Source organism: Xyrauchen texanus, chromosome 30, assembly GCF_025860055.1.
Source record: "Xyrauchen texanus isolate HMW12.3.18 chromosome 30, RBS_HiC_50CHRs, whole genome shotgun sequence".
Lineage (NCBI taxonomy): Eukaryota > Metazoa > Chordata > Actinopteri > Cypriniformes > Catostomidae > Xyrauchen > Xyrauchen texanus.
In genome coordinates, this window is record NC_068305.1 from 8,066,137 (window position 1) to 8,093,484 (window position 27,348).

At 40.5% G+C, this 27,348-nt stretch overlaps 1 protein-coding gene across 1 annotated transcript in view; it reads left to right on the plus strand.

Moving 5' to 3' along the window:
- LOC127624134 (neurexin-3b) overlaps positions 1–27,348 on the plus strand; it is a 485,619-nt gene that overhangs the window by 186,167 nt on the left and 272,104 nt on the right. Inside the window, exons 9-13 of the mRNA XM_052098814.1 lie at positions 1,031–1,057; positions 9,128–9,247; positions 11,185–11,566; positions 18,646–18,836; positions 20,234–20,407. Coding sequence (XP_051954774.1) covers positions 1,031–1,057; positions 9,128–9,247; positions 11,185–11,566; positions 18,646–18,836; positions 20,234–20,407 — 894 coding nt within the window. The remainder of the gene's footprint in view (positions 1–1,030; positions 1,058–9,127; positions 9,248–11,184; positions 11,567–18,645; positions 18,837–20,233; positions 20,408–27,348) is intronic.

Genomic DNA, 27,348 nt, shown 5'->3' on the forward strand with positions numbered 1-27,348 from the left:
AGTATTTGGACACTTAAGCCACACTTAAAACATTTTTTTATGGATGTCATTGCATTATAAAACAAAATATAATTTTAAAGATAATATCAAATATTTTATTGTTTAAAAGTAAAACAAAATAAAAAAAATATTGAGACAGTTTCTGGTTTTCAATTGTTAGTAGGAAATGTATGTGATTAACTACACCTGTGGATAATCTGCTAGGACACCTGTGTGGACTGTTTGAGGCAAATTGACTTTATCCACTAAAAATCACTTTTTTAGTTGGATAAAGTTGCTGGAACCACTGCTTAAAAGTAATCAGAAAAGGTCTAGCGTCAGTTGTTTACACACACAAAAATGAAGTCACCCCTCCTAATTGAATTATAGAAAGGTTTTACGCAAATTTCATATATTTCATTTATAACACGTCCATTTCATTGAGCCAACATAATTTTGTTAGATTAGGTAAAATTAATGTACTAACAGTTTTACTCAATTTTATTAGGTTCATCAAACTCAATTTACTAAGTTTTAATTAATACATTTTCTTCTGTTGGTTCAACTTAATTTATTTTAATAATCAAAATGAATGCCACATTAACACCGCAAAAAGTATTAATTTAGTCCCAAATTAAATTTTTTTACAATTTGAATGGATATAATCCAGTGAAATCAAGCTGTGGCAAAATATTTTAGAATTGTGTTGCTTTTGTTTCATTTCAAGTAAATTGAGCAAGCAGCAAAATATTTTATTTATTTATTTATTTTAACGCAGATGCCACTTGGTTTAATAATGTATTGACATTATAAATTAGTATCCAAAGGTGTTCAAATACTTTTTGGAGCCATTTTAATGTAGGTATTTGGATCAAATTGGCAAAGAATGCTTTATATCAAAGAAATTGGCTGGAATGCTACAAAGGTTAGTCAAAAAATGGCTGCTGCTATATGTGCTCGTCCCCGGAAGGTGGAGTTTTTGTTGTTGGATGTCTGCAGCTGTTACCTTGAAGGACGCGATTTCATCTGTCACTTGTTCTTCCCCATCTAGACTGTGGCAGGATAAACTGTAATGCCAGTAAGTCCTCAATCTTTTACTTCTACATACTCAATACTGCAATAGTAAGAAACACAATCCTTAACTAAGGAAATTATGGTTTTATTTTCTATAGACGGTCAAAGTTTACTTTTGAACAATGTTGCTATCATATCCAACTCTTCTATGTTTTATGTACATTTGCATACTGTACGTAATGCTAATTATTTTGAATGCTTAATACTTTGTGATGATATCCTGGAAAATAGAACTGCTCTTACTCATCTAAAGGCTTCCAGATCTTCTTCAACATTTTTTTTATTTTATTTTAATGTAAATTAAATGCCCGTTTAAAATAAATAAAAAAAAATACATTTAAAAAATGTTTAAATATTTTTCTATTGTAACCACTAACTTATAACATAATGTGGGCTCAAAGAGAAAGTTCACCCAAAGAATATGGCATTTTGTCAATTACTCAATTACTTTTTTCTTTGATGGATCACAAGTTAATATGTTAGCTTCAGTAACCATTAATTTTCATTGTATGGGAAAAAAAAGGCAAATTGTATTTGCACCCTGGTGCAAATAATGGTAGATACCAGGTCCATTGAGATAGTGGGGGACATATTTCTCTTCTGAAGTGTTGTTTTTTCCATAATTGATTATTAAAACGGTCCAAAAACACTTTAAACTGCAGTATAGCCCATTGATGAGACTGTAAGTCTATCCCTCACAACCCCATTGTCATTTCCATTAAAAATCAAAGATGGCGCTAGCATAAATAAGGTATATTGCACCCTGGTGAAAATAGTGTCAGATACTATTTGCACGCATATTTGAATATTAACATACAGTATGAGCATCACTGCTGTGTGTCTATTGTGTTTATTTAGAGTCCCACAGACACACTACATGAACCCCTACCCCTAAACCTAAACTTAACCTTACCTTAGAAAAATAACCTTGTTTTTATTACTGGTTTCATCATGGTATTTTTGTAAATTTACTGTAAACACTAAATGAACCATGGTTACTATATTAGCACCATATTACCATACTAACAACACCATTGTTAATTGCATTAAAACTATGGTTTCTGCCAAAGAAAATGGTTACTACAATATTAGTAATACAGTGATGCAATGTACACACAAGCGATACCGAACCGTGGAAAGAAGTGCAAACGACAGACCACGCCTCTGGATAAAACCCTTCTCTGCACTCCTCAACATTCACAGTGACCAAATCACTGCGATAAATCGTCATGGTTACTGTTGTAATCTCCGTTCCCTGATGGAAGGAACGAGATGTTGTGTCGATTGTAGTGACACAAGGGGTCTCTTATGAGAGCCTCGCATACCCCTGAACTTGAGAAAAGGCTAATGTCAAATTGGCAGACAGAATTTGCATGTTCTGCCCCGGACATACGGGTATAAAGGGGAGCGGGCAAGGGAGGAGGCACAGCCTGGTGTGATAGGCTAGGAGATAGCATCAACAACCCAATGAGCTAACCTCTGTTTGAGGATGGCATTCCCTTTCCACTGTCCGCCAAAGCAGACAAAGAGCTGATCATAGCATCAAGAGCCCTGCGTGGAGTCCACATGGGTACACAAACACATACCGGACACGGCAAAGAAGAGGCTGGGTCTGCCTCCTCCCGGGGCAGCTTCACTTAAAGGTTCACGTCCTAAAACCTGAAGGGGGTCGTAGGAACCATAGGCATGTAGCCCGGTCGCGGTCTTAGGATTAGGTGAGCATCTGCCGGACCAAACTCCAGGCAAGTGTTGCTGACAGAGAACGCTTGCAGGTCCCCAACCCTCTTGATGGAAGCGAACATGATCAGGAGGGCCGTCTTAAAGGAGAGGGCTTTGAGCTCGACTGAATCAAGCGGCTCGAAGGGGGATCTCTGAAGGCCTGAGGGGAACACTGACAGATCCCAGGATGGGAACAGGCTTGGCCGGGATGGGTTCAACCATCAGCCACCTCTTAAGGAACCTGATAATCAAGTCGTTCTTACCAAGGGACTTGCGCCGTGGTGGGCTGCGATAGCAGCAACATACACCTTCAAGGTGGAGGGGGACAGCCTCCCCTCCAACCTCTCCTGCAGGAATGAAAGCACTGACCAAACTGCGCATCTCTGCGGGTCTTCAGATCTGGAAGAGCACCAATTTGTGAACAGATGCCACTAGGGCTTAAAGCTGCTGGGGGAGCTCTGGCTTGGTTGATCGTGTCTACGACAGCAGGTGGTAGATCGCTTAAGTCTTCCGCGTCCTGTCCGGGGCCAGACATGGAGGTTCCAGAGGTCTGGGCATGGTGCCAAAGGGTGCTCTGTCCCTGAGAAAGGAAGTCCTTCCTCAGGGGAATATTCTGGGGAGGTGCTGACGTGAGGAGCGTGAGATCCAAGAACCAGGTCCGAGTGGGCCAGTAAGGATGCCTGTTCCTCATCCTCCCTGACCTTGCACAGCACCATTGCAAGAAGGCTCACTGGGGGAAATACGTACTTACGCAGCCCCAGGGCCAGCTGTGCGCCAGTGCGTCTGTGCTGAGAGGGACCTCTGTTAGGAGTACCAGAGCGGGCTGTGGGAGTTGTCTTCTATCTGTGAGAGTTGAGATCTATCTGTGCCCTGCCGAAGTGGTCCCAGATCAGCTGGACCACCTGGGGGTGGAGCCTCCACTCTCCGCTGAGCGAGACCTGTTGTGATCACCCGGGATGTGAGTGGTGAGCAGCGACCTGAGTCACAGGTGACTCCAAAGGAGGAGATGACGGGCGAGTTGTGACATGTGACGGGAGCGTATGCCGCCTTGGCGATTTATGTATGCAACCGTAGCGGTGCTGTCTGAACGGATCAAGACGTGCTTGCCCCGAATCAGTGGGAGAAACCTCCGCAGGGCAAGGAGTACAGCCAACAACTCGAGGCAGACGATGTGCCAACGCATCGTCCATGGGTTGAAATTCTGCCGGCAGGAAGGGGTGATTAAAACATGGTATGTGCCTCAGCGCCATGCCCATCTCGGGACTCGAGTCTGAAGTGTGATCGCCGCCGAGGATGCAAATGCCACAGGAGCCTCTGGAACTGTTTGAGAGGAACCGCTGTGCCTGGCTTGAAGCGAGCGAGGCACCTGAGCGCTGACTGCGCGCACTCAGTTGTGAGGCGCTGACATTGAGAATGAGTCTAAGATGCGCGAGCACCTGGTCCCTGTGGGCGCATAGTAACTCTCAAGAGTGGGCTAGGATGAGCCAGTCATCAAGGTAATCGAGTATGCGGATGCTCACTTCCCGTAGCAGGGCAAGGGCTGCCTCTTTGAACTTGGTGATGACGCGAGGGGACAGGGACAGGCCGAAGGGGAGGACCTTGTACTGATACGCCTGACCGTCGGACGCAAGCCGGAGGGTCGACGCCGAAGCAGAATAGTGACGTGAAGTACGCGTCCTTCAGGTCTACCACTACAAACCAATCTAATGCAAACACAGGTTATAATTTTTTTCTACGTGAGCATTCTGAACGGGAGTTTGTGTAAAGTCCAGTTAAGAACTCGCAGTTCCAAGATTGGCCACAACCCACCGTGGGTACTATGAAGTAAGTGCTGTAGAGACCCTTCTCCATCTCCGAGCTGAGTTGGATGGTCCTGGCCAGCCAATGCAACGGGATGGATAGCGACGATCAAGCTCTGTGCGAGGGGTGAAGGACGTGCACTAACGGGATGACAATTTTTGACATACCGGGTGGGGCTTCGCAGCGGCATGTCCTGAGGCTTGAGAACGGCTAGATGATTTTATTGTGGGTACCACAGACCGAAGGGTGTGCGCAACGAAGGGTTTTCCTCCCGACCCTCCACCGGAGTTCGGAGTGGCTTTGGTACCAGCTGCAAAGCGAACATCTGACTGCCCGGGTCTTCTGTCTCAGGGACGCTTAAGAGCTTCACGGGTCCTAGAGGGGGTCCTGGAGACAGGGGGTGTACACCACCTGCGGGGCGCTCAACACTGGGGCTGAGAGCTGGGCTCGTTTGAAGCAGAGCTGCCTGGTTTAGTCACAGGGGGACACCCTTGGCAGGCAGATGGCTACGTTGAGGCGGCAGCGCGGCATGATGTGTGATATAGCGTCCCTCTGCCTCTTCACCTAGGAAAACTGCTGGCCGAAGGCTTGGTGAACTTGCAGAAGAGCCATGGCATGCAGGGCGGAGGCAGCACGTCCAGTGGCACTGTAGACTTTCGCAGTCAGTGACAACGTTTTGGGGAGGGGGCTGAAGTGGCTTTCTTTCGGGAGAAAAGAAAGGTGCGACCACAATGTTGCCATGGCTATGTTCTCACACTGAGAACATGAACCATTCATAAAAGCTGCCTGCATGTGATCGCAGCCCAGGCACGCGAGGCAGCTTTTATGGCTGTTAGAAGCGGAGAGAAATCGACCGCATCCAGGAACTACACAGAGGCAGAAGGGCATCTTGAAAAAGATGCGTCCTGAAAAGGATGTTCAACGCCTGCTGTGTATTGCTCTTTTATGAGTGGAAACTCAAACTCTTTTAGGAGGAGAAACACTCTTTCAGGCAATGAAAGCGCTGTCGAAGCGTCCAGGGGCATAGACTGCACAGCGTGCAGAGAGGAGAATGCCGCTGGAATGCGCCGTAGAGCCAACAGCAGTGCTTATCACCAGTAGAGGTGAGTGGAACAGTGGTGAACTCAGCTTTGCTGTTGCACAACCGCTCTGCTCCGAAGAAAAACAGAACGTCTGACAGACGCTCACCCAATCCCCTTTAGACCCGTATTTTCGGGGCATGCAAATTCTGTCTGCCAATTTAACGTTGGCCTTTTCTCTAGTTCAGAGTTTTGTGAGGCTCTCAGAAGAGACCCCTTGTATCACTTCAATCGACACAACGTCAAGTGAGTGACAGAAGGGGAATCAACATTTCTATTCATTTTTATAAAAATAATTTAGTATAAAGAGTAGAAACAGGAAATTGAATGGGAAAAAGAGTAGAACAAAATTTCCAAAAATTGCTAGGACAGCACTACAAAATCACACACCGTCTCTACAGCCTATGCCACTGCAGCGACATCTACTGATTAGTTTCTCATATTTCAATGGTTCCACCAGTCTATTTGGGTGCAAATAGCTGCATGTGTGGCAGATGCTATTTACAACAGGGTGCAAATAGACACTCTGGAAAAAAAATAATGGTGAGTAAATTATGACAGAATTGTCTTTTTTAACTGTGTCTTTAAAGCTGTATTCAAATAATTTCAAGCCTATCAAACATTGGTACAACCCGATCTCAAGAGAATTCGTGAGAAATCGCATGACAACCAATCACATACGCTTCCCACCTGGAGTCTCCAATGTTTTTATTTCTTCCTTTTTAAACTAACAATGAAGAGTAACACCTTACATAAACCCTACATCTAACCATGATAGTAATTAAAGAGATAGTAATTAAAGAGAAACTTCTGTGTTTTGAATGTGTATTTGTGATATTTGTCCTCATTTTAACACCTAACCCAAACCCCCTACCTAAACCTAACCATAAAGTGTAACACCTTACCCAGAAAATTATAGTAATGTAAAAAGTTAAACTTTCCAGATCAAAACACACATTCGTGATACATTTCTTAATTTTTGCCACAAATCCCATACCTAAACCCAAGCATAAATTTGAACCTGTTACCATGATTGTGAGGGTTTTGAAATAGTTGAGGGAAGCATATGTGATTGGTTGGTGTTTTAAGTCATACGTTTTTGTACAAACAAAGCTTTATGACTTCTTAGGGATTCACCATCTGGTACTATTCTTCTGAATTCTCATGAGACTGTTGGAATGATCCCTGACAAACAAAGGTAATCCACAACAGCATTTTCTAATGACATTTAGAGGTTTAATAGACATGAAAATTATAACTATATAGGAAAGAGTTCAAATAGAAGAATTATTATTTAATCACTGACCAAATAGAGACAACATCCATGCTGTGAAGCCCCGGACAATTTCTGAACTAGATCAGTGATGTAATTCCACTTTTATTTCAAATAAAGAAAAAAAAAAGACAGGAGTATTTATTCATTACAAATGAGTATTTGATTTGCCTTGTATTACAAAGGCAGTGTTCTTAAATGAATGTATAAATGTCAAAGTCTAAGTCTACATTCAGAAAGATGTATTAGGCTACGTTCACACAGGCAGAAAGAAATATATTTTGTTGGATGCTGTCACTCAAATCCGTTTAGGTTTTGTAGTGTGAACAGGACAAAAACACATAAAATTTTTACAAGCCCCATACACACCACATTCTTAGGTGGTTTGGAATCCGATTAAAATCTGAAATTTCTTAATACGTCTCAATTCGCGACATGTGATTTCATGTGTTTTTTAGTTTTGTTTTCTGCCATTTGTTTTGCGCAACGGTTGTTATACGTCAGGTTTTGCAGCGAGAAAACATAATGTGCTCCGAACAGCATAATTAATGCCTTCACAGAACACATCAAATTTAATACAATAATGATGGTCATGCAGTAGGATCGTTACAAACATCATTTTCAATAAAGAAATTACTTTTATTACACATTTCAATTCTACAAAACTCTCACAGTGGAAGGTAAACAGGGCATAGAGATCATCACTTCTGAATGAAACACACCCATATGTCATTTATATGTTACAGGGCACGCAAAGCACTGCAAACCTCTTATAATAATACAGACATTAGCTTCACTTACCCGAAGAGATGTGATAAACCACCACAACATGATAAAGTATTGAGTGTCAAGCGAATAGAGGATGCCTAAAAATGTTGAGCGTTTTACTACAGGACGCAGTAGTAAACTCCTCGTCTCAGCATCTGACCTTTTTATGCTATACGGGATGTTTTGCTCTCTGCTAAAATACAGGGCCCCAAGACAAAACGGGCAGCAACAACACTAGCAGCAACAAACATTGCATATGCCACCTCAACTGTCTGTGAAGAATGTTCATATGGATACTGCACTCATGAAAAGCATAATCAATGGTAAAACATCCGTCGCTAAAATCTCATGCATTGTGAATATATGCAAGTTTGCTGCATTTCCATGACAACTAATGTGGACATGATAGCATGAGCGACTGTAGTCTGAACAGAAAAAATTTTATCTGGCTACATATAACTTGCAGTTTGAACAGTCACTCATTTGAGGAAAAATCTGATTTTTCCTGCAGTGTGAACAAAGCCTATGTGTACTGCATATATGCTGTAGTACTGCAGTGTATATATACTGTATTATTACTTTAAATAGTTTTTTTTTTTAAATAGTTCATAATCAGTATGGAATGTGCAATGATAAACATTTCAACCGGTAGTATGCTACATGTTTAATTCAGTGATGTAAAAGAGAAGATTCACAATAGAGGAGTGGTGATGTACAGTCCCTGCAAAGTGAACCAGTTATCTGTGGTCTGCTGCATCCTCCGCTATATACCAGCCCATAGAGTATAAAAATTGCATTCAGCACAGATTTTGTGCATGCATTTAAGCTGTTGCCTGATCTGCAAATTCCTTTAGTGAATTGGGCACTTGTGTGCAAATAACCAGCTGTATTTCTGGGTAAAAAGTATTCTTAGTGAATTCCCCCTTTGATGTGTAGTAGGCTATATGTGTTTTCTTTGCATACGAAAAGTGTGCATACTGTACATAGTATGTGTACTCTATATACAGCACTGTGAATACATTAAGATTAGTATGGTAGGATGCCATTCCGAACATAACCCCACACATTATTTTGTTCATGGTCTGTCCTTTTTCTGAGTAACAGCAGTATAAAAATGAGATTTTACTTGAAACTGAATTGTTGATTTTTTCTTCATGTACTGCTATTAAAAATGATGTAAAATGGTTTTCTTAGATATCAATGGTTGTGATGACAGTGATTTGAAAATCGAAAACTAATTTTGAAAAACGTGGTTTTTACAAATGTAAATATTTTTTTTCTTTTTTTATTATATATGTATACATATTTTTAAATAAATTTTGTTCATAAAATAAATACATTCCTAGTGAAATGACCCCTTTAAACTGTTTTCAGAAGACGGATATTTATTTGCATTGCTAATGTGTGAAAGGACTAACTGAAACGTTATTCTCAGGTAAAGGACCAGAGACATTGTACGCTGGGCAAAAGCTGAACGACAATGACTGGCACTCAGTCAAAGTGACACGGCGTGGTAAAAACCTCAAACTCATGGTGGATGATGATGTAGCTGAAGGTATGAGTGCAGTAGAGTCTTTATAAAACATCAGCAGCTGACCACATGAATGCATGAATCCAACACTTACCTACACCTTTCTCTCTCCTTTCTGACTATCAATGTAGCCATTGATAGTCATTGTTGAGATTGACAACTGAACTGCATTTACTAACTGGTGTGACTCTCCATTGATCCTATTTATGAAACAGCAGATGGGAACAGATCAAATACTGTTTGTATCATGAGTACCCATGAGTAATGCTTGTAACCATACTGGCAAGAAAACTTCTGTTTCTATTTGTAAGGTTTGATAGAGTGATTCCATTTTGTTATGTAATCTGATATGATTACTTTTTTGACCCATCTATTTATAGCCCTGTTACAGGTGCGTCCAATGATGTCACCAGCAGAGGCTATAATTCTGGTCGCACACATATTCACAGCTGGTCACCCCTAAATTTGTTTCCAAAACGCTAAGTCAGCACAGCATCAAAGTGTAGCTTTTTGACAGGGAACTTTCTATTTGTTAGTTGCAGAGTTTAAAACAAAAAAAAAGTGATTAAGGGTCATAAAAATGTATGTTACTCAAGATAAAATACATGCTTGAGAACATGCCTTTATTTTTAATTTCGTTATTTAAGAAATTAGGAATAGGAATTGGAATTGTTTTATTATCCAGGTTTGTAATAATAAAAAATGATTTACAAAAATGAAAGAATATCTCTTGATATCATGTAGAAATGTACATTTTGCACCTCTTCTTAATTATTCATAAGAAGGCATGGCCTTAATTTAAAACAACATTTTAAATACAGACTGTTTTTTTTTTTTGGATTGAGTTACACACTAGTTATTGCCTTTGGCTGATTGGTGATGTAATCAACAATGTAATCATGTAATCCATAATAACGTAACTATAATCTTACTACGCACGTTATAAAATGAAATTTATATAATTACCAGTACTCGTTTTAACTAATATAATTATGTAATCTAGATTACATGTAATCTATTACTACTCAGCACTGTTAGAGATTTTTACAGTATATAAGAAGCATACAAAATTATTATACAGGACATGTTAAATATGCATACTAATGTTAGTCCCTAAACAACACAGTTTAAGATTATGAAACAGACTTCTAGCCATCTGACTAAAATGTAAACATATAAAACATAATTGCACAGCAAGTAGATGTGGAAAATACTTTATAATTTTAAAATGATCTTTAAATTAACTATGCGCCCCAAAGAGTTTTTAACTGCATGAAAACACTGTGAAACACAGCAGTAATTAAACTGTATCCTTCATCCATAAATGTGTACACGGTTGTTTTCGGGGTATTCATGAGCTTACCGTCATTTCGGCTGCTCTAAAAGTAGCTCTCACATTAATAATGAAAGGATCATCTCAGATGTTTTGTAATTTTGTGACCATATCAGACCATAACAAAAAAACATGAACATTTGTAACTTCTGAATGAAAGATTATTACAATGATGTACCAGTTGGTGTGTGTGTGTGTGTGTGTGTGTGTGTGTGTGTGTGTGTACTTGCCATACGGAGATGAATCATGGATCAATATATATATGAATGTCCGCTTAAGTCAAGTATGGCTGTTTTTGTATATTTAAATGTTTAATAATTAAATAAATAAAAATATTGTTGTGTCAGTTGTGATAAGTCACCAATTCTCATATTTACATTAGTTACTGTGGTTGTTGTTCACAAGAACACAATGTAGGATTGGCTTCAGTTACTCTGCAAGCTCATAAAGACAGTATTCAATTCACTCCTGCAAGATGTAAAACTGACAGTCACACCTGTTAGTAAATATGGCTGTCAGTCCCACACACTGACTGTGTGAATGGAACCTGTGTAAATAAAGAAGCGTAATTAGCACTCAAGACAGAACTGACAAGCATATTCTGCTGCTATGTATCTGAATTTATCAGGTCAGGTGAATGGTGACCACACTCGTTTGGAGTTCAGTAACGTCGAGACTGGTATCCTGACCGAACGGCGTTTTGCCTCCTTGGCTCCATCTAACTTCATTGGTCACCTTCAGGGCCTGAAGTTCAACGGCCTGCTTTACATCGACATGTGCAAGAATGGTGACATTGAATTCTGTGAGCTCAATGCTCGCTTAGGCATGCGCTCCATCGTGGCCGATCCAGTCACCTTCAAGACTAAAGGAAGCTACCTTGGTCTGGCTACACTTCAGGCATATAGCACCATGCACCTGTTCTTCCAGTTCAAAACCACCTCTGGAGATGGCTTCATACTCTTTAACAGTGGAGATGGGAATGATTTTATTGCAGTGGAGCTTGTCAAAGGGTGAGTGGAAGAATCAAAGTAAATGGAGTTTCAAAGGATTCCGGGTTTTACCAAGTGAGGTTTAATCATTGAGGTTGATACTGTAGGTAAGATTATAGGTACAGTACCAAACACGTATGACTGACTTTCTTCTGTGGAACACGTGTTTGGCAGAATATTAACCTATTCTAGGATATTCACTTTTATTCCATAATTTTTTCTATACATTAAAAGTAAGTGGTGACTGAAGCTGTGGAGAAAAACACACACAATACCAAAACAAAAACTAGAACATAGGTGACAGTATCTTGACACTAAATAAAAACTTGACAAGAATGTCAGGAACCTGATGTTCCAAGACAACATGAAATCATGTGAATGATTCATTGGTATGTGTTATTTCAGTGAGCTATCAGTGTGGCTACAAGTATAAATTGTCATATGTTACCCATATTTAAAGACTTGAAAACAAAATGGGGGTCACATGGTATGAAGCTAGTTTTCTTGAATTTGTACTTCAGACTTTTGCTTTGTGGGACAAGACAAACTAGCTTCATGCCGTATGACCCACATTTGATCATTTTTTATAAAATATGTCACTTATAATATCTTTTTAGATTCTGGTTCAAAACTAAACTTGCTTCTGGTATATTTTTATTTAGGGCCTTAAATAGTTAAATCCCAGAGATCGTCTAGGTTACTGTTGTAGCCTCCGTTCCCTGATGGAACGAGATGTGTGTGGAAGAAACGACACTAGGGGTCTCTCTTGAGAGCCTCGCTCATCTCTGAACTTGAGAAAAGGACAATGTGATATTGGCAGACAGAATTTGCATGTCTCTCCCCCGGACACACGGTTATAAAGGGAGGAAATCATGCATCTGTCCATTCAAGTTTTGCACTGAGGAGCCGGCCATAATAGTGGCTCGGTTCAGCATCGTGGCCGGGAGGACAAAACGTCTCGTTACCTCCACCAGGGAACGGAGGTTACAACAGTAACCTAGACATTACCCTTCTGTCGCTCACTTCGAAGTTGTGTCGAAGAAGTGACAATAGGGGTCCATATTTAGTCACGCCATGCGCTGAACCATGTACATGTACTGATAACGCAGGTGCGGGCAGGCAGTTGCGTGCAAAAGCGACAGGCTGTGTCAGACTGCACGTACCCTTCCCCAACGCCCCATAAAATCGTCATAAACGTTTTAGGTTCCCGGCAACCCGAAGGGGGGAACAAAGCAACGTGCCAAGCATGGGAGTAGGCCGTGCCAGCCGGCCCTTTCTCTCTCTATGTTCCTCGCATAGAGTCAAAGTGGCTGGGGCCATCTTAAAGCTATCACATGCATCGAGGAAGGTGTTCTTTTCCAACTTCTATTCTTTCAGGGGGAAAAGACCCCGCTGAGACCACCACCTGCCCAGGCTGTGGGGAGGTAAATAGTGGCAAATTCATCACATGGTTTTCAGGCCACATGTGGGAATGGCGCGGTGGTAGATCCTACCTGCTAAGAGGGAGGAGCTGCTACAAATACGGCGACCAGGGGGCAGCAGGGACTGCCCAAGAGAGACATGGGTCCACCCATAGTGGGACCGTACCGTGGAAAATACACACAGGGAGATTAATCCACACAAGGGCCCGTCCTGTGGAGCACCTATTCCAGTACAGAGTAGTTTTAGTACCCATAGTGGGTCTGGTCAGTGTTATTCCTCCACTGAATTCCAGAGTAAGTGGGATCTCCTGGAATAAGAGCGCACGTGATCGCCTCAGTGGAGGGGAAAGGCGCTAGGTGCAAGCGGTACACCTGGTCAGTTGTTCTGTTGAACCCCTGTTCCCTGATAAAAGCTGAACGAGATGCTGTGCTGATTTAGCGCTTTAGGAACAAATTTAGGTGTGACCAGCTGTGAATATGTGTGCAACATGTTAATGAAATTGACCAGAATTTATAGCCTCTGCTGGTGACATCATTGGATGCGCCTGTAGGAGGGCTATAAATAGATGCGTCACAGGTGCATCATCGGGTATTTTGTCTGAAGAGCAATCCTGGGGCATCCCAGTGCAGCAATGAAGTGTAGCATCTCATTCCGCTTTTATCAGGGAACAGGGGTTACAGTTAAGTAACCCGAGACATTCCCTGTTAAAAAGCTACACTTTGATGCTGTGCTGATTTAGCGCTTTGGGAACGAGAATACCCACGCGCCACACTGTGGATGTCCAGACCCCTTACGGTTGTGTAGTTGTGCCCTCAAGAGCACGAGAGGTCTCAGACTTGAGCTTGTGATGTTGACTCAAAGACTTAAGAGCCTGGAGTGGCATGAACATCCAAACTATAAAATCTTATGAATGTGTGCGGAGAGGACCAGCCTACCGCATCACAAACATTCTGCAGAGGGACACCTCTAGCCAAGGATTTAGAGGAGGTGACCCCTCTGGTAGAGTGAGCCCTGATACCTACTGGTGAAGCTTGACCATGCGCCTTGTAGGCCAGGACAATAGCGTCCCTCACCCAATGCGACATAGTCTGCTTGGTGGTGGCCGCCCCCTATTGTGGCTCCCATGGCAAATGAATAGTTGCCCTGACTTATGACACTGGCTAATGCGGTGAACATAAGTCTGAAGGGCACGGACTGGACAAAGTCTGTGAAGTCTTTCCTGCTCCGGCGTTGTGTACGGCGGGGAGCAGAAGGCTTTGAGAGTGACCGGATGTACAGTCGAGAAAGGAACCTTAGACATGTAGTCAGGATGAGGGTGCAAAATTGCTTTAGCCATTCCTGGGGCAAAACCTGGGGCATGGCAAGCCGATAGAGTGGCCATGTAAACCGTGAGAGTGGTGGGGTATGTGCCTGCTGACAATTTTTCCTGCAGAAAGTCCAGAAATGAAGCAATCTGGCAGTTAACTGTATCTGCATTATGTGCACTGCACCATCTTTCAAAGACACCCCAATTATTGGTGTAACTTCTTCTAGTAGAGGGAGCCTTAGCACTTAATATGGTCTTGATAACTTCAGGTGAAAGCCCAGTGTCCCTCAGTTGGTACCCTTCAGGGACCAAACATGAAGGTTCCACAGCTCAGGCTGGGGATGAAATATTGTCCCCTGCGCCTGAGACAGAAGGTCCCTCCTGTCCGGAATCGGCCAAGGTGAGTCGTCGAGGAGAGACATTATCTCCGAGAACCATACCCTGTTCGGCCAGTGTGGCACTATCAGTAAGAGGCAAGAAACTTGCTGGCAAACTCTGGCCAAGACTCATGGGGGAAACCAGGGGATACGCATACAGGTGCATTCTGGGCCATGTATGTGCCATCGCGTCCAGATCCAGGGGGGCTTGGTGACTCAGAGAGAAGTAGAGGGGAAATTGCGCTGTCTGTTGAGAGGCAAAGAGGTCCACTTCTGCCCTGTAAAATCTCACCCAGATTTGTTCCACTACCTCGAGGTGGAGTTTCCACTCACCCATCTGTATTTTCTGTCTGGACAGCAAATCTGCTCCCACATTCAGGCATCCAGGGATATTTGTGTTGTTGTGCCTGCACAATCGTGATTGAATTCCATACAACGCCCAGATAGGTAATTCCCTGAGTGGGAGAGAGAACGCTATTTTTGACATTGAGTCTCAGACCCAGAGAAACCAGATGAGCTAAGATGATATCCCTGTGTTGAACTGCCAGTTCATGAGACTGAGCTAGTATCAGCCAGTCATCTATGTAATTCAGAATGCGGATGCCCCGGAGTCGCAAAGGAGCTAGTACTGCATTCATGTATTTCGTGAATGTGCGGGATGATAGGGCTTGGCCGAATGGAAGAAATTATTGGAAGGCTTCGCCCCCGAAAGCGAACCTCAGGAACTTCCTGTGTTGTGGCAGAATTTCTATATGAAAGTATGCTTCCATGAGCTCGATCATGACCAATTGTGATGTTGGATTTGGGACACAAGCGTCTTGATAGTAAGCATCTTGAATTTGAACGCCCTGACTGATCAGACGCAACCCCCCACCCTTCTTGGGAACCAGGAAGTATCTGCTGTAATAACCTGACTCTTTCCCTGGAAGGGGAACATGTTCTATGGCCCTTTTAACCAAGAGATTTTGCAGTTCTTTCCACAGTAGAAATGCTTGCTCTGGTTTCACGGTAGTGGAAACCCCGCCATTGAAACGCGGAGGACGGTGAACAGATTGAATTCTGTAGCCTTTTTCTACTGTTCTTAGGACCCACATAGAAATACCTGGCAGAAGTTTCCACGCTGCCATGTTCTCTGAGATGGGTATTAATTTTGACACTTCCTGTTGAGGGGATGTCCAGTGTTCCGTGTCCTGGACTAAGGCAGGAAGCAACGGTACACCCAACATTTAGCTGGAAGCCTCTAATTCCCGAATCACCAGAGGCGGCAGGAATGGAGAGGTATCGTGGGGGTATCGGGAGGGTCGAAGTGGATAATACATGCGCCCCGTCTCGAGGGGGCTACCCCCACAAGGCTGGGCACAAGACCGTCAGGGTTTTTTCCTCTTAGAAATGACTGCCCTGAGGTCTTGCTTTTGGGGCTGCTGAGGGCAAACAGGTCCCCAGTCTCTATGAGGGGGAGCAAGACTCACCATGTTTTGTTTCTGAGCCTCCCTTCTAGAAGGACAGGGCGGGGCTGGGTGGCCGACGGCCCCTCCCCCTGAGTGCGGCAAGGAAGGAATTGCCCAACAGCATCTTCATGACTTTTCACCTCCTGGTACCTGGTGATAACTACATTCATAGCGTCACCAAATAAGCCAGAAGGCGAAACCAGGGCATCGAGAAGGAAAACTTTGTCCTTGTCTCTGATGCCCAACAGGTTGAGCTATAAGTGTCTCTCTGTGCTGACTAAAGCCGACATAGGCGAGGGCCATATACTTTGTCAAACGGAGAGACAGATCCGTGGCTCGACGAAGCTCAGAGAAAGCCTCTTCATCGATCGTGGTACCCGCACTCAGGTCCTTCAACAGATCTGCCTGGTATGCCCGTAACACTGCCAAAGTGTGTAACCTGCTGCCTGATAAGCCTTCCCCACAAGCGTGGAGGTGGTCCTGCACGGCTTTGTGGGGAGAGTGGGTCTCTTTAGTGATGATGCCGAGCCAGGTGAGAGATAATCCGCAAGTGTCCCTTCTACCGGCGGCATCACTGAATACTCCCATGCCTTGGCACCCACAATAGTCGAATATGTCGACGTCGAGGGCACGAAGACACGGGAAGTATAAGGTTTCCGCCGTGAACGAGAGAGCTCGTCATGGAGGTCATCAAAGAAAGGAAGGGACTGATATAGCGTTCCCTTCCCTTTTTTTTTGGCCACCAGACAGAAATATGTCTTCTAGTTTGGAGCGTTTGGGGGTCTTTTGTTTGTGTGGCCAGTATAACTGTAGTCAGGCCACAGCCCGAGTAACCACCTCGAGTAATTCCTCAGCCGCTTTACTATTGTGAGTGGAATGTTCAGAGGTTCAGCGATAGGGATGGACCCGTCTCTCGCTCCTCAGCCAGATCTATGTGAGATCTAGAGTGGGCGCTGGCTCTTGGAAGTAAGCATGCTCTTCCCCCAAACACACAAAACAAAACTGGTGTGTGTCCGTTTCAACCATAGAGTGTAAACATGGGAACACACACCGCTTGCTTTGTTTATCAGTCATTCTTTTTCTTATTTTTTTTTTTAAAGAAAAGAGAAAGAGAAAGGTTTCTGCGCACTGCCTAACAATTATAACTCCTAACAGAGGAAAGTAGAAAGTTCTGACAGTCAAGAAGCACAACACACACAGAATGACCTGAAGACAAAAGATCTGATGATGCACCTGTGACGCATCTATTTATAGCTCTGCTACAGGTGCATCCAATGATGTCACCACCAGAAGCTATAAATTCTGGTCAATTCATTGACTTTTTGCACACATATTCACAGCTGGTCACACCTAATGTTGTTCCCAAAGTGTAAATCAGTGCAGCATCAAAGAGTAGCTTTTTGAGAGGGAACAGATATTCTTAACCAACACCTAACCCTAACCAATAATGTTTTAAAATGCAAATTCAAAATAAAAAAAAAAAACACATTAACTAAAGCAACCACATCATTTTGTGTCGCTTCTGTGCCACTTTCACTTTCGAGTGTTTTTGGCTGGACTCAAACCATGGCCGTCGTGTCCAAAGTCATCAGGTGAGCTACCAAGCAAGTTAATGACCTATGAGTAAGTGTGCATATGTAGGAGGGTCTGTAATACAAGTGTTAAAACTTTTCTTTTTTCAAATCATGCATTAAAGTAAAAGTGTTTTGATATAATAACATAGTGGGGGGTGAGTAATGGAGTGAAAAATACATTTAAAAAAAATCAAAATCAGCAATTGTACTTGTGATTTATGTAACAATGATTAAACCACAAAGTTGTTGCAGCGCCACTAGTGTTTATTTCACCAGGAAACTGCAGTGAAACAGTGAAACTGCAGTGAAAACAGCACGTTCAAGACGGTTTGCAAAAATGTATATAGAGTAACGTTCATTCTATATATATATATATATATATATATATATATATATATATATATATATATATATTATTATTATTATTATTATTATTATTATTATTATTATTATTATTTTCTCCCCATTTTTTGGAAATCACACAATTGGTCTACAATACAAAAAGTGTTGCTAAAGTCAACTAGTTTTAGTAAGAGACCTACCTATATATATATATATATATATATATATATAATAAATAAAATAATGACATCTTTCTAATGTTATTTTGCTCCAAAATCATAAGCAAAACATTTTCTCAGAAATAAATCATATTATGGATGTAAAATAACAGCAATTCTTGTGGATTTTAAACCAAATTAGTGGAGCAAGCTGATAAATGTTACAGAATCTCTTCATTAATGAAAGCATGGTTAGCCTTCTCCATCCAAATAGATGGATCCACTTGGCCCATCCTCTTCTAAAGCATGAATCCATTGCTGTTTTGAACAAGTGTCCACTCTAAAAGCCTCTCATTGTGGATCAGAACTGAAGTCCACTTCAGTGTGTACTTGTATGGATTGTCCTTCAGTGAAGTGCCCTTGGATGGATTTGAGACATGGACACAACCAAGCTCTGTGTTTGTATTCATCAGATATGTCCACTATGTGTTTGACCTGGGAAACGGACCGAGTCTTCTGAAGGGAAACAGTGACAGTCCACTCAACGACAACCAGTGGCACAACGTGGTGATCACTCGTGATGCCAGCAACACACACATGCTCAAGGTGGATGGAAAGTCTGTTAGTCAGGTGGTCAACGGAGCAAAAAATCTGGATCTGAAAGGTCAGACGCACAGAATCGATTGACATTTTACTGACATTTTTGATTGTACATTTGACATTTTATAAAAATGGAATATATGCAAATAGGATTTTTTTGTATACTAAGCACATATTTACAAATATAAGTATTTACACTGTTTGAGTTTTGATCCAAAACTAAACAATTATTAAAGGTGTTTGCTAAGTCAAGCATATTATATTAGGGATTTGACCAAACCCCTAAAAGGAATAGTTCACCCAAAAATTGTTGTCATAATTTATTCCCATGACATCCCTGTGTATGACTTTATTTACTCTGCAGAGCACAAACAAAGGTTTTTAAGAAGAATATTTCAGCTCTGTAGGTCCTCACAATGCAATTAAATGGTGACCAGAAAAAAGGTACATAACGGCAGCATGCAATTAATCCATAAGATTCCAGTGGTTAAATCCATGTATTTTGAAGTGATATGAAATGTTTGGATGAGAAACAGATCAGAATTTCATTTAAAAAATGTCAAAGTCATTTTGATTGAAAATCTACACTTTCACTTTCAGCCACCTACTGGTTGGGGCTGGTCAAAGGTGGAGATTTATAGTAAAAAAAAATAATAATAAAAATGCCTTAAATATTGATCTGTTTCTCACCCACATCTATAATATCACTTCTGAAGATATGGATTAAAACTCTGGAGCAATATGGATTGATTTTAGGCTGACTTTATGTGCTTTTCCGAGCTTCAAAGTTCTTGCCACCATTCCCTTGCATTGAATGGACCAAATGAGATATTTTAGAAGATATTGTTCTAAAATTCTTCATCTGTGTTCTGCAGAAGAAAGTCATACACATCTGGGATGGCATGAGTGTGAGTAAATGATGAGAGAATTTTCATTTTTGGTTGAACTATTTCTTTAAGCATTAAAGTTCAGCGCATAACTCATCCTGCACCATCTGTGCTACACACATGAATGATACCTTAAATTGTGTGATTTGTTAAGGAGAGGTATGCAATTACTTTGTTAAGATATCTGACTAATGCTTTTTACCTAGAGGACAATAAAACTGAAATAATCCTGCCAGAGCCATATCTAGAGACCAGAATATCATAGACTCTGGCATTGGAATGAAATCCGAATTCAAAATGCAGTTTAAGCTGAAATGTGTAGTTTGTCAATGCTAAAATCCTTTAGCATATACCAGCTTAATGTAGAGAGTCAACTACTTTATAAGTAAACCATTTTAGGCTGATTTCAGCGGTGGGACTATCTGTTTGCACAACCAATGGCAGAGAGGGGGAGTGTTCAGGAAATCTGTTTGAAAACAAACATTATGATTGCATTTCTTTTCAGTGATGCTAGTGGCGTAGAAATTAAACACTTCAGCTTTAACAGTTATGATATTATTGTGTCTCTTCGCAGGTGATCTGTTTGTGGCTGGTTTGGGGCCTAACATGTACCAGAACCTGCCAAAGCTGGTGGTATCTCGTGAGGGTTTCCAGGGTTGCTTGGCTTCCATGGATCTCAACGGCCGTCTGCCTGACCTGATCAACGACGCTCTATTCCGCAGCGGGCAGATTGAACGTGGTTGTGAAGGTATACAACTCTTACCTCCCCCTCAACCTCAATATCAGTGCTGCTTATTCTGGCTAAGAACCACCCATTTAGAAAGCAAAAGATAGCCTAATAGCCTAAACACATTTAACACCATTTCAGAGATACAGTACTTAAGTCTTTAAGTTCCCCGCTTTCATCCACATTCCAGATGAAAAGCATAGTTAGCAGTTAGCATGAATTTGAATATTATATTATGTGCTTTGGTGGCCGAAAAAGTTTCAACGCAGGAAAAACCCTGTTCTCACAAATGCAGAGGATTTAACAGTGGATTTAATACTTTCAAATGTACAACAAGAAAACAAACTGCATCTCTCTTCACTGAGAGTCTCTGTCCACTTCAGACTCAACAGTCCAGCTGAAATATATCAATTAATTTCACACTCAATTGGATTGGAAACATGCTTATAAAGTTTATGCATAATAATAATAATAATTATTATTATTATTATTATTATTATTATATAGCTAGTTTTTTTTCCCAATTGGACTTCTTCAATCCCACCGTCTTGCTGCAGAGCCCTCGCAGCGCCTGAGACTCACACTGAAGGGTACCATTGAGTTACTCTAATTCTCACAAATCTATTTTTATGTAATCCTAATCTTGTATATCATATAAAGTGTTTTTTTCATACTTTCTTCACAAATCCACGTTTTATAACGATACAAATTTATTATCATGAAATCTTCTTTTTTTAAATATGAAAAAATACTGACTCCTTTATTGGTATTCAAATATTATAGGCTTTTCTAGGACTTTCTTCTTGTACCAGATGCAATTTATTAAGCAGCATGTAACCTATTTAAATTAATATTGTTTCTGGTTATAACGTGTAAAATTAATGCATCTGTCTATCTGACAAATTATTATGAAAAAAAAAATGTATTTGACTTGACAAATCTCTTTTCAACCTCTCCGACTGCAACCGGTAAATCTCACTGTTTTTTTTTTTTTGTGAGATAAAGAACACCAAGAACCCTGTTTAAATATTGTTAAATTTTTATGGTCAGAATTTCAAAAATATATGATTCCAAAATTTAAATAAAAAAGTATGTTTCCAAAATAATATTCAAAAGTCATAGATACAGACTTTTTCAAAGCTCATAAAATAGAGTGGAATATATAGCTCTTATTGTGGATTTCTTGCTCCTAAGTGCCTTAAACAAAAGTCTGAATATCATTCAAGAAACTGAATGAGAGCAATCTTTTTCAAAGATTATTCCTGGAAGTTGTGTGAAGTTGCTCTCTGAGGCTGAGAATAATCAAACCCTGATACCCTTCAGTCAGTTCAGATTGTCAAATTCAAACCAGATTTAACCTCTGCAAAGAACCATGAAGAAATGTAATGTCAAAATGAAAATGATTATTTGTTTTATTACTCTACTACAGTGCTTTGGTAATATGCAGAGAGCCTCTGTATCCACTAGATGGTGCTGTGACCAAGTGCCTGTTAATAGCACTCATATTTATATGTAACAAATCAAACATTTAACATTATATTCCATTTGTAATCAAGTAATTTTTTTATGGATTAGGGGCTTGAATAATTTTCTTATCAAAGTAAAATATCCTATCTCATACATCTGTCCTTAAAGGTGAAGTGTGCCATTTTTTTAGATGGAAGAATTCTGTTCATCTAGCTTGATATGCATTGTCAACTTCACTAGGTCGTTAATTTCCCCCAAAACCTGAAACACTGTGGCACTATAAAAACACTGTTTGTTTGCCGTTCTTGACCAGCCTGATCAAAGCAACAAACAATGTCTCAAACAATGGCGTGAGTTTGGAGTATAACTATCTGTTTGTCCGCCAATGGAAGACAAGGGTGTATTTAGGAAACCTGCTTGTAAGCACACTTCACCTTTAAACATTTGTATTATCCTTGCCTTATTAAAATAAATTACCAATGTTACTTTCTGTTTTTATCCCGCATACACACATTTTTCCCTTCACTAACTGCCCTCTGTTTTATTGTCCCATTCTCTCTGTCTTTTCCAAAAAAGTTGGTTTCACCAAAGCTGACCTGCAAGGTAGAGGGTCTGACCTTTGCCCTTCATACACACACACACGCACACATGCGCGCGCACACACACACACACACACACACACACACACACACACACCTGGCTGAAAGTTGCACAGAGCATTTACATTATCAGTCCTCCTAAACAATGAATCATCAACTGAAACAACTTTTGTTTTAGTCAATTGATACCAAGAGAATGACTGATGCTGGCAGAGAACAAACATGGGCAAAATGACAGACATTAGATTTAACAGTTTGATAGACAGACAGACCATCAAATCAGCAGATGTGCATACAGACAGACAGAAAAATCAACAGACAAACAATACATACAACATATCAACAGTTAGACAGACAAACAAATCAACAGATGGCCATATCACAAGATAGACAGACAGACAGAAAGACAAACAAATCAACAGTTAGATAAAAAAATAAAAATAAATAAAGACAGACAGACAAACAAATCAACAGCTAGATAAACAGACAGACAGACAAATTGACAGATAGACTGACAAACAAAACAGCAGATATACAAACAAATATCAACATACAGACAGACAAACAAATCATCAGGTAGACAGACAGACAAACAAACAAAAATCAACATATAGACAGACAGACAGACAGACAGACAAACAAATCAACAGGTAGACAGACAGACAAACAAACAAAAATCAACATATAGACAGACATACAGACAGACAGACAAACAAATCAACAGGTAGACAGACAGACAAAACAAACAAATCAACAGGTAGACAGACAGACAAACAAACAAATCAACAGACAAACATACATACAAATTAACAGTTAGATAGACAGGCAGACAAATAAATCAACTGAGACAGACAAACAAATCAACAGATAGACAAAGAAATGAATCAATCAACAGATAGATAGATAGACAAACAGATAGATAGACAGTAGGGGTGTAACAGTTTGAATTTCTCACAGTTCGGTTTGTATCACGGTTTAAGGGTCATGATTTCAGTACGTTATTTGCTTTGTTCAGAATATTTTTTTTTCTGCCAAATCCAAAGAATATTCTAACAGGTTTGCCCTTAAATAAGAATAATTTTTTACAACAGTAACCAAAGTTTACCCATGGCATTTGTAGTATAATCATAGTAACCACAATATAAACATGGTTACTGTCATGGTTACAATATATAGTAAAATCATGGTACTATATAGAAACTTCAGTATTACTACTATTATACAATCATGGTCAATTGTATCAAAACAACGATTTCTGCTTAGAAAACCATGGTGATAGCACTCATGGTTACTACAATATTACTATAGTAAAACCATGGTTAATTTTCGTCAGGGTCCTTAACTAAAAGAAACATTTGATCTAATTACTAAACCAACATTTTAACGTAATACCTGCACTAATGCGCTACAAGTATCAACATAAAGTGCACTTCAAACTCATCTCAGCATATATTCGGAAGGTGTACATCACTGTTGAAGGAATAACCTTGCTATTAATATGCATACGAGAAGGGATGTTGTGATAATGCTGCTCGAGTATTTTAATAATACTTGGAAATCCCACATGAACACCCCAGGGCTTTAGTTATTGTTTCAGGTCTGTCCAGTGCCTGCTTAAAAATGGAAAGGAGTGTGTGCAGTTTCGGCTCACTTGCGGCTCTTTCCCTATGTGATGTCACCATAAATGATTAATCATGTATCAATGTATTACTATAATAGCATTTTAATGACTTGAATCAAAGCACATTATTGATGCTCACGATAGATTACAGCCACGTGAGGAAACAGGAAGAACTTGCTTGCGCATTTTAAATAAACCCTCATGCGTATTATTGACATGTATTACCAGTTTACGGCACTTGCACCTAGTGAAGTCTGCAAACAGTGCCTGTTTTGTAAACGGCTTTTGACCATCACTGTTATTGTAATTGACTGCAAAATAAAACGTCCCAGAAAGGAGGCTTCTCTATTAGCGTCTCCTTTTCTCCACTTGCCATTTTCAACTACACACAACGTGTGCAGAACAGTGATGTCATCAAGTTGACCTAGGTGAAACACAGGCAGAGCGTATCCATTCAGGTGCATTAGCGGAGGTTGTAACTGTGCCTGTTTGTTTGACGCTTTGTTTTCTTGACCAAAACTTGTGCTCCAGATGATTAAACTTGAGGTGAACCGACAGCGGTGCCAATGCTTCCCGAACCGTGGGTGGCGAACATACGGTTCATTTTTTTACCGAGAACCGTTACACCCCTAATAGACAGACACATTTGAAAAACAGACAGATGGATAGATCAACAAATAGAAAGACAAAGACAGATCGACAGACAGACAGACAAACAGATTGACAGGCAGACAGACAGATCAACAAATCGATAGACCGATGGAAACCTTTTGACTTTAGCTTCAACACTGAGGGTTTTCCATGAGTTGTTGCATTCTACGTATATTTCAGAAATCACTTTAATCCAGAGCGGACCTCTGCAGCATCCCGAGCACACAGTATAAATCCAAACTCTGTGAAAATCTTCCTGAAAGAACAGTCCGTTTGAAATATTTTCAGTCAAGGCACCTCATAATCGCCTAGTGTCCCACTGCTTTGTTTGATTTCTTCAGCAACTGGCCACAATTCTCTCCCCCGCAGATGCTTTTTACTGGATGTTTGGGTTGTTACTAATTTTCTCTGAGCGTTTTTCAAGAGACAATCATTAGAGGTGGAATACAGTAAGAAAAAAGGAAGAATTCTTCCATTTCCTTCCCTAACTAAATAACAGCACTTTCAGCCAGTGTAGGTTGAGATGTTCACACTCAGGGCTTTGCTCTTGCCTTAAATGCATGATTATCTTTCTGTTCTTTTGTTGGATATCTGAACTCCTAACATTGACATGACAATGTGGTTTGAATGATGGATTGAGTGTAAACAGAATAATTTGCATTCCTCATAAATATTTAGCATGTGTCAGTTCAGTGAGCTCGTAACGCACATGGTTTGAAATGTGCATACAGTACCATGTATTGACATGCATCTCACTCTGTTCTTGTTTTCTTGCAGTGTTGAGTATGGCTGTTTTTGTATCTTTGTATAAAAATGCTCTCATGTAGCGCTGGGCTGTATGATTGAATTTACCGTGCAACTGTAATGAGAAATGTGGTAACAATGAAACTTACAATGTTTCATGTCAATACGCCAAAGCGTTGCTGAGATACAGGCTCATATCGATTTCGGCATCTTGCCATGAAATTCATTGTTGCATTCAATGCAAATGTTGTGCAAATCAGATGTATGGCCTAGGAGTTCACAAAAGTAGATTTTTAATTACATTAAAAATGGCTGACAGGAAGTATGGTTGACCTTGGAAAATTGGGTATCATCGTACTAGGCATGACCCCAATAATCTCAAATGTGCATTCAAAGGATGATGAGCCAAACTAATCAAACATTGTAAGCATTTTTACACGTAACCTTTGACCACATGATGGCGCTGGCCACAAACTCTCTAGGTACCATCAGGGAAAGGTGCAGATAAGGCATACCAAGTTTTGGAATGGTACTCTAATGCATTTGTAAAATACAGCATTTCACAACAAAATTCAAAATAGCCCACGTCCAAAATGGCAGACATAGGAAGGTATCATAATTTGGGTATCATCAAACCCTGCATTCCTAATGGGATAAATCAACCTCCAAAGGGCACATTGAAGTGAGAACAATCATGACAGTCATGCTGTAAGATAGCTTCAAACTAAATTTCTAATAAAAATCGAGTAGCGAATTACCCTTATTTTACACTTATAGAGTCCCACACCTTTTAGCCCTCCAGTGGATGGTAAAGTCTCTGAAGGGAATAGGGCATAGGGATGATCACTTCTGAATGGAATGCACCCAAAGTCTTTCTTAGCAAGTCAGGTCACTCTATTTTCTATGTAAACAAGCGACATGACAGTGCAGCTCCTGTCTACTTGAATGGGGAAAGACTGAAATCTCCAAAATGGTTGGTCAAAGAACATATGTCAAATCAGCTGTAAAATCTGACAACAATGGTGTCATAAACTGCACTTCTTTGCCTAAGATCATGCTTAAAAAATGACATTTTCCTGGCTTTTATAGCTAATGTCCGTTCTTGGGTTAATTGACAGGTGATGTCTGTATCTAAAAGGTGATTAACTCTATACCTTTAGGACGGAACTTCCTTTTCACATCTGTTAACCGTTGGACATTCCAATTTCTCCCAATAATTTTAATAGAAGTGACCCATCTCTGCTAAACCTTACAAAAATCAAGAGTTCATGGCAAATTTGCTGCAAACTTGCCATACATTTGCCAATAATAATTTTCACATGCAAATGAGCTTGGTGGCAAACTTGCAGCAAATTATCCATTGTTGCCAAAGGTTTGCCAGAGGTTCACCACTACCATCTGGCAAACATTTACGCCGAATAACAAGCTCATCTGCATGTGAAAATAACGAGCTGAAAAGTTTGCGGCAAGTTTAGATTTTTTTTGTAAGGGAAATAGTCTTTGGTATCATTCGAATTGTTACTCAATACTTTATCTCATAATTTTATGCCAAACTTTGAAGAAGTTATTAGCACAAATGGCCATTTTACATATTTCTTGCCCACGAGGTGGCGCTGTGCAGAAACTTTTCAGGTACCCTCAGGTCATGCTTGTAATGACATAAACCAAATTGTGTGTCAAAACTCTAAAGCATTGCGAAGATAGAATGATTTAAGAGTTGGTCATACTGCCCACCCCTACTATCTTTTTATTTATTTATTTATCTATTTATGTTGTTTGTTTGTTTGTTTGTTAATTCGTCTGCTTGTTTGTTTGTGTGCCTGATTGTTAGTGTTGTGCGATATTCTGGGCAATTACCTTACATGCATGCCAGTCTTGCT